Source organism: Leptopilina boulardi, unplaced genomic scaffold, assembly GCF_019393585.1.
Source record: "Leptopilina boulardi isolate dan_hultmark-lab unplaced genomic scaffold, ZJU_Lbou_2.1 LbouV2_300, whole genome shotgun sequence".
Classification (NCBI taxonomy): Eukaryota; Metazoa; Arthropoda; class Insecta; order Hymenoptera; family Figitidae; genus Leptopilina; species Leptopilina boulardi.
In genome coordinates this window covers 1,148,785-1,157,908 of record NW_026137864.1, presented here as the reverse complement: position 1 = coordinate 1,157,908, position 9,124 = coordinate 1,148,785, and the positions used below count along the sequence as shown (strand labels likewise).

The following is a 9,124-nucleotide window of genomic DNA, read 5'->3' as shown; positions in this document are numbered from 1 at the left end:
TTTTTTATTATTTATTTGCTAAATAAAATTTGAACATTTTTACTTTATAATAATTATATATATATATTTTTAATTATAAATTAAATTAATATTTTATTAATAATTTTAATATAATTTTAAAAATTAACTGTTTATGAAAAAAAATGCTCTAAAATCTTTATTTTATTTATTAATATTATTAATTATTAAATTTTTTAAAAATATATAATTAAATTAAATTAATTTAATTAATTATTAATTTACCTGTTGAACTATTTTTTAATTATAATTGTTTAATTTTATTTATTTACTCTTTCTTTTTTTATTATCAATTTATTAATATTTGCAATTTGTGTCAAAATTAACTATTATTTTCGTAATTGGAGATTAATTTTGCACTAAATTATTTAATTAATGCTAAATTAGTTTTATTATTAAAAAAATATATAAAATAATAATAATTTTTCATCTGCAGAAACAGAAAATAAACTTTTTTTTTAAAAAATAATCTTTAAATACAAAATGTTATTTTGAAATTTTTTGACATTTTTATTTTAAAAAGAAATGACGAAAAAAATTCTTTTAAAAAAATTATAAAAGTATATTGAAAAAACTATAATTTGTTATGACTATTTTGTGATTAATGTAAATTTTTTTTTTTTAATTAGAAAATTTAATTTAAATTAAAAAACACAAATTTATATAATTTTGTTGCTTTTGGAATAGAAAAAAAATAGCCTGAAAATTTATAATAGTTTGAGAATAAAATAGACGGGAAGTGCGTAAAAATGTTTGTTTATTGTATCTCCTAATCGTATTTGAAAAATTCATTGTATGAATGTTAAAAAAGTATACAAATAGCCCAATATATATATAAAATACTGTTGTTTTTTTTAACAAACATTTTGACAGTTTTGCATCTTTGTTAAGTTATTGCTATTCATATTTTTTTTTTTGTTATAAAAAATTGTTTCATTGAAAAATAATATGCACACTTGCACAATAATATTGCGTTTCGGGTTTTTTTTTTCTTCATTGCTTAATCAGCATTTAGGTAAATATGAACAAAATAATGTTCGCGACAAATTACAATATTTAAGATGCAAAAATAAACTATATCGAATCTAAAATTGTCTTTTTTTCTCGCTTATTATCATATTAAGGAAAAAATTAATGCCAACTTATAGAAATCTCATTGACACATTTTTTTTTTTTTTTTGCTTAGGATTCGTCGAATTGTAGGACTTCGACTTGCAATTATTATTATTATTATATAATTATGATTCGCGCGAAATAAAGCATAAGATGCTAGTTTTTAAATTGTAATTCATAAGATTAATATTAACGTTAGGATGCTCGCCTATTTTATATCGTCGGTAATTAATATAAAATATTATATAATACGATATATAAAAGTAGCGAAATCACAAGTCTCTCCTCTGATGGTTGTTTTTGTAGTACCAAATTTCACTTTATGCAGAAACTTTTTCAGCAGCAATTGCTGAAAAAGAGAGAAAAAAGAGAATAAATTATTAAAAAAATTTTGCAAATATGTATTAATTAATTTTTATTAATATAAAATTATTTTTTTAAATTAAGATAATTCTTATAAAAATTATGGAATATTCTTAGTAAATTCGCTATTATTTATTTATTTTGTATTTTATTAATTATTTGAAAAAAAAAGATTCAACTAACCTTCTTTGGTTGGGAGGACATTTTTTTCTTGGGTCACTGCATGCTTTAGTTTTGCAGGATTGAAATTTTCAATTCCAGAGATGAGCTCCTGCTTTCCTTTTTCTTGTTGGATTACTAGAAAATAATATTATTATTATTAATTTTTATATTAAAAATTATCACATCGAAATTTTTTTATTTAATCATTAAATTACGAATTAATTCTAATTGAATTATTCTAATTTTATTGTTTAAATTTTCTAATTTATTTTTTTCTTTCAGTTTTTTCGAAACAATACATATAATTTACAAACTAATTCTCAAATTGTGAAGGGATTGATTGCTAAAAAAAAAAAAAGGAAAAATATGTTATGTAAAATAAATTTAAAGGATAATTATTAATTTACCTTCCTTATCGGGAAGTGGATTTTTCTCTTGAGTCGTCGTATGCTTCAACTTAGTGGGGTCAAACGTTTCAATTCCAGCGATTAAGATTTGTTGATTTTTCTCCACGGCCACATCTGAAATTTAAAAAAAAAATTAATTCTAATTATTCGATTTAATTATTATTTTATTTGTTTCTAAATTATTAAATAAATTATAAATAAAATTTATATAAAAATAATATAATAATAAATAAATTTACTAAATTTTAAAAAGTAAATAACAAATTAATTAATAAACAAAATTAGAATAATAAAATGAATTAAAAAAAAAAAAAAATTTTTTGTCTATTTCATATTTAATAAAATGAAACATTAATTTCAGATATATATATATATATATATGGGGCATTCCACGTCAACGAGAGACCCCCCGCCCCCAGAATAGATTTAAATGAAAAAAGTTCAAATACGGCTTAAAATTTAGGTAATTACATCTACTTTAAAATGCAAAGTGGCAAAATAAAAAATTCAAGATGGCGGATCCAATATGGTGAAAAAAGTAAAAAAAAAATGCTTGAATTCACTTGAAATTTGTTACTCGGGGGTTTTTAGGGTCGCTAAACATAAATATGAAATCAGATTTTTAATATTAAAAATGGCGGATCCAATATGGTGGCCGATTTTTAAAAATTTTAACAAATTTCAATAAAACGTATCTTATGGTGCTTTGTAGGGTTGTAAAAAGTTCTAAAGGTTTTAAATTGAATTTGAAATTTAGGTAATTACTCCTACTTTAAAATGTTAAGTGTCAAAATAAAAATTCAAGATGGCGGATCCAATATGGTGAAAGAAGTAACAAAAAAAGATATAATTCAATTGAAATTTGTCACTCAGGGGTTTTTAGGGTCGCTGAACACTAATCTGACATCAGATTTTAAATATTCAAAATGGGTAATAATCCAACTAGTAAAAGTAAGACATAGGTTCCAACTAGTAAAAGTAAGAAAGGGTAAAATCCAACTAGTGAAAGTGAGACATATAGAGTCCAACCAATTAAGGCAAGACCAATTTAGGTTCCAACTAGTAAAAGTAAGAAAGGATAAAAATCCAACTAGTGAAAGTAAGACATAAAGAGTCCAACCGATTAAGGCAAGATCAATTTAGGTTCCAACTAGTTAAAGTAAGAAAGGGTAAAAATCCAACTAGTTAAAGTAGGAAAAGGTAAAAATCCAACTAGTAAAAGTAAGGCCTATTTATCTTAGTCCCGAGGGACAAATTTCAATTGAATTGAAGATTTTTTTTTACTTCTTCTGTCATATTAGGTTCACCATTATGAAATCTGTGTTTGGCCATTTTTTATTTTAAAGTATGTCTAATTACCTAAATTTCTATCTCAATAAAAAACCTTTGGAACTTCTTACAACCCTACGAACTCTCGTAATCCAATTTTTATTTAAATTTGTTTCGGTTTTTAAAAATCGGTCGCCATATTGGATCCGCCATTTTGAATATTTAAAATCTGATGTCAGATTAGTGTTCAGCGACCCTAAAAACCCCTGAGTGACAAATTTCAATTGAATTATAGCTTTTTTTTGTTACTTCTTTCACCATATTGGATCCGCCATCTTGAATTTTTTATTTTCACACTTAGCATTTTAAAGTAGGAGTAATTACCTAAATTTCTAATTCAATTTAAAACCTTTAGAACTTTTTACAACCCTACAAAGCACCATAAGATACGTTTTATTGAAATTTGTTAAAATTTTTAAAAATCGGCCACCATATTGGATCCGCCATTTTTAATATTAAAAATCTGATTTCATATTTGTGTTTAGCGACCCTAAAAACCCCCGAGTAACAAATTTCAAGTGAATTCAAGCATTTTTTTTTACTTTTTTCACCATATTGGATCCGCCATCTTGAATTTTTTATTTTGCCACTTTGCATTTTAAAGTAGATGTAATTACCTAAATTTTAAGCCGTATTTGAAATTTTTTCATTTAAATCTATTCTGGGGGCGGGGGGTCTCTCGTTGACGTGGAATGCCCCATATATATATACATACCCTTTGCAGAAGGCAGAACATTTTTTTCTGTCGTGGATGCTTTTTTCATACATGTGTGATCGAAGCCTTCTAATTGAGTCTTCAGATTAACCGCTACTTTGGGTAGATTTTTCAAGGATGGACTAACAGGATTCGACATGATGCCGGTAGTTGAAGGATCTGCAAAAAAAAAAAAAAAATTGAACGTAAATTAGATTTTCAATATCTATTTAATATTATTTAATTATATATTAATTGAATTATTTATTATTATTACTATTATTATTATTATTGTTTAAAAAAATTGTTTTTAATAAAATAGATTAAAAACTTGAAAAGAGAATAATTTATTGATCAAGGAAGTTTGGCGATGCGAATTCGGTCGACTAACGGCACTGTTCTGATGTTGCAGGATCATCAGAACTTCTTAAGTTGTTAAAAAAAACCTCAAACATTGTTCTTCTTGAAAATTAATCGCTTTAACTGATTTAATAATTTTCCTACAAAAAAGTATTTTTAATTTTTTTTTTTTAAATATCTTTAGTAAGTAATATTTCCTAAATAAATAAATAATAGAAATAATAATAATAAAAATAATTTATTTATTTAAATTTACAAACGAGTAATAATAATAATAATAATAATAATAATAATAACTATTAATACTAACAATAGCTAATTTTCAAAAATAAATACCTACAACAAATAATAATAATTATTTTTCTGTATAGAAAATTTTACTTTCAAAATTGCAATTTGTAATAAATTTGATTCAAGATATTTTTTATTCATAATTAAATTTTTATTTGATAATAACACCATTTTTTGTGCGAATAATAAAAAAAAAAAAACAAAACTACATAATCGATTTTTAAAATAGTAAAAAATTATTAATAAACAAAACGTTAAATAATAAATTTGTAACAAAAATTTTCTTTTCGCCATCGTTAAAATTAAAATTATTTAATTGTAAAATTTTTGTAATAAAAAATATTTTAGAATAGTGAAAAAGGAAATAATAATTTTAGAAAAATAGTAAAATAAATGTAGGTAATTTTTTTTATTTTATTTAAAAAAATTTCAAATAATTTGAAAAAATAATACGAAACTTTTGACAAAAGTACATTTATTTATTTATTTATTTTTTTTTTATAAGTAAAAATATATTCTCATTTATATTTGTTGACGTATGACTTATTTTTAAGCCTTAACACAAAACAAGGTAACGTTTATCATTTATTGCAAGCAATTTTACAACTTTGATAAAGAAATAAAGCGAAAGAATGGAAAAAATGATTGCGGTAAAAAAAAAATTTTTTTTTATTATATAGTGCAGGAGAAAAGCACTCGACACTTATGGCAATAAGAGTCTGCAAGGGTTGCACTCGCTCTCTCTCTATTATAATATATTCAGAGGTACACACGATGTCTTTTCTTGAAAGGACACTTCTACTGAAGTGCTGCCACGTTTACACTCTCAACAAACGATTTCAAAGACTAAATCATAAACGAGAAGGAAGCAACAAGTGCTTTATCGCAATTACTTGAAAATTAAAAAAAAATATAATTTCTTCGATATTAATATACAAAAAGAAACCATTTTTTTAGTTTTAATATTTCATTTATTTCATTTATAAAATTTAAACAAAAATAGAATCAACAATTTTGGAAAAATATTTTAAAAATTTAATTTTTTTATGTCACAGAGAAAAAAAAGTTGTTTAATTAAAGAATTTTTTTTTTTTAAATATTTGCACTTGAAAATTTTTAATAATTCCAAATATAGAAATAAATAAATATTTTAAAATATTCTAGTTGAATAAACTTTGAATTCCGATCTATAAATGTTATATCTAATATGCAACAAAATCGATTCAAAGTATATTCACTTGCTTTTTTTCCAACAATGATTCATTATTTATTCCAAGATCTGAGTAATGAGTTATTATTGCTTGCACCTGTAATTTTTAAAGTCAATGACCGTACAATTTTTATTGAAGTCGTAATGCAACATTTTTTTCATTAAAACAGAGAGATTTCATTTTTTTAAAATATTATTATTATTTTTTTTTTATTATTGTTATTATTAATTTTTAATAATAATTAAATGAAAAATTTTTTTTTATTATTATTAAATAATTTAATGTCAAAAATTAAAAAAAAAAACAATTAGTTTATTATTTAATTGTTAATTTATTATTTCAAGAATTAAGAAATTATTAATTATTTATTTAATTCCTATATTTGACAATTAATTTCTTATTTCATTATTAAATTAATTATTATTTATTTGTTTATTAATTACCTATTTTCTAAAATAATATTATTAAAAAAAACCGTTATAATTGCATTTTGTAATTAATAATTAAATTGAAAAAAAAAAAAAATGTTTCAGACATGGGAAAAATGCAGCTCTCTCGGAAAAATAGTTGCGTGAATTGTAATTTGATATATCTGGGCCAGAGAACAAGAAAAGTGTCAACTTTACAATATATAATATATATATATAATGAAGCAAGAGGAACTTCCTTGATGATGATCATGAAAAAAAAAATGATTACTAATGTGAAGGCTTGAGAAATAACAAAAGGCAGCATTCCACGTGAATGAAGTCACTCACTCCTGCTGAAAACGATAATCGATTTACAGTATATAAACGGATTATAAAAAAAAAATTCTCTTCTTCGAAAGGAAATATTATGCAAGAGTGAAAATGGTTTACGGCAATTCGAAACAGATCAACTCATCTAAAAACAGAAATTTTATTCTCATAGTATAGCAAGATATTAGGATTTTATATCAGGTTTTCACTTTCTTAATTCTTTAAATCAAAGACTTTTACATTTTCTTTTTATTTTATTTACATTCGATAACAAAAAAAAATCTATAAAGCATTCCACGGGAAATTTTCATTAAAAAATTTTTTTTGACCAAAATATTTTTTTTCGAAATCTATATATATATATGAAAAATAAGTTTTATTTTAAAAAATTTCTCTTTACCCAACTGTTTCTTGAAAAAAATTCTAATTTAACCTATTTTTAATTTATTAGAATTCTCATTCAGTAGAATTTTAAGTAATTCGAATTTTTAAATTCTACAACTTGGAATCGGAAAAAAAACTTAACTCAAACTCTTCTAAAATTCAATTATTTCTAAAATTAGTATCTAAAATTCTTTGCTAAATTAACAATTTCAATCAATATTATCCAATTATTCAAAAATTCAATTAAATAAAAAAATTTTTTAATTCAAAATTCTGTAAAATTTAATTATTGTTTGAAACTTTGTTAATAATTTTCATAGCAATTCTAATTTATTAAAATTTTAATTCAAATTCTCTTAAAATTCAATTATTATTAAAAATTTAGATTCAAATTTTTTTTTGAAATAATTATTTCTAATAACTATCAAGATCTTGGCATTTCAATTATTCAAAACATTTTTCAATTCAAAATACCCTAAAAGTCAATTATTGTCTGAATTTCGGTTAAATTAGAATTATTTAAAAAAAAAACAGTTGGGTAAAGAGAAATTTTGTAAAATAAAAATTCTGTCAAAAAAAATTTGATAAATTAAAAATTCTATTGAGTAAAAGGTCGTTTAAAAAGAAATTATGTTAAATCCAATTTTGAATAATGAAAATTCGTGTAAAAAATAATTATATAAAGCAGTAGTTCATGCGGCTAATAATAAATCATCAGATTGGCGAGCTTTTAGCAATAAAAAAAATTTGCTAAAATTTAAAATTCTTGAATTCTCTCATTTTTAAAATTATTTTTTTTTAAAAAGTAGCATTTTGTGTCATTTGGCCAAAATTAGTAGTAAAAAAGTAGCCTTGTTGAAAAAAAGTGTGTCACTTCGAAGCCAAAAATAAAAAATACGTATTTTCTTACTTTTCATATAGATTTAAAAAAAAAAATGTTTCTGGCAAAAAAAATTTTTTGAATGAAAATTTCCGTGGAATGCCCTATAATATATATATAACAACAAGGAAGTATGAATGTCAAGTTCAATTATAAAAATAAATAAAAAAAATAATTTAATTTATTAACTGAAATTCATTTATATTTTTCTAATTTTGAATATGAATAATTACTATTCTTTTCCTTTTTTTTCTCATAGTTTGAAAATCAATAAAAGATTATACACGTTTTGTTTTTAAGAAAAGAATATAAAAAAAAGAAAAGATTAAGTTGCTTGACTCTACCACTGAAAATTAATGTTTAACCATAATCAGACATGGTACATTTAAAGTGTGACTCAAACTTTTCCTTTTCCAGTTATACTTGACATAGATTGACATAAAGATTTTTCTCTCTTTCTTTTTCTCTCTAAATAGAGCAAAGAGACGTGTGATTATATTGAATAAAACAAACCATGTTTTAACAATTACTCCCTTGTTCTTGTATTATTTTTAAATATGTATCTGGAATAATTCTATTGTTTTATTCATTGGAACAATAGCGAGAGCTCCCAGGACAATTTGTTTCTCATAATATTATTATTATTATTATTATTATTATTATCATCATCAGTTCAAAGGCACACTTCTTAATTTAATCCGTTAAAAATTTTTAATTTCAAAATTAATTTTTGTTTCTTAATTTGAATTTTTAAAAAATATAATATTAAATAATACCTAAAATTATAATAATTAATTAATTATAATAATAAATAATGGATTAAATTTTTCAGAATTGAAAATAATTTACCAAATTATTTTAGATAACAATATTTAAAATTAATTGAATTTTCAAAGATTTACAATTCCGATTGTTGAAAATAATTGAACTTCAAGTGATTTGGAATTGAAATTTTTAGTAATTTTATTTACTGGTTTTTTTAAAAATAATTTTAAACAATTATTGAATTTTATAAAATTTTTAATTGAAAAATAGTTTAAGATAATTGAATTTATATGAAGAATTTCATTAAAATTATTTGAAAATAATAATTAATTTAGAGAAGAATTTTAGTGAAAAAATTTGGTAAATAATTAAAATAAAAAAGATTTGCATTGTATACTAAAAAATAC

General features: G+C 21.8%; 2 protein-coding genes across 3 annotated transcripts in view; one reads left to right on the top strand and one right to left on the bottom strand.

Annotated features, from left to right (window-relative positions):
- The window catches only part of LOC127282524 (3-ketoacyl-CoA thiolase, mitochondrial), a 208,842-nt gene that overhangs the window by 106,982 nt on the left and 92,736 nt on the right, over window positions 1-9,124 (top strand). The window lies entirely within an intron of this gene.
- LOC127282531 (thymosin beta) overlaps window positions 759-9,124 on the bottom strand; it is a 32,498-nt gene continuing 24,132 nt past the window's right edge. For both annotated transcript variants that reach the window (XM_051306826.1, XM_051306827.1), the window contains exons 2-5: window positions 4,108-4,266; window positions 2,064-2,177; window positions 1,678-1,791; window positions 759-1,480 (exon numbers count right to left, since the gene is read on the bottom strand). In XM_051306826.1, the coding sequence (XP_051162783.1) occupies window positions 1,452-1,480; window positions 1,678-1,791; window positions 2,064-2,177; window positions 4,108-4,246 (396 nt within the window). In that variant the 5' untranslated portion in view covers window positions 4,247-4,266 and the 3' untranslated portion in view covers window positions 759-1,451. The remainder of the gene's footprint in view (window positions 1,481-1,677; window positions 1,792-2,063; window positions 2,178-4,107; window positions 4,267-9,124) is intronic.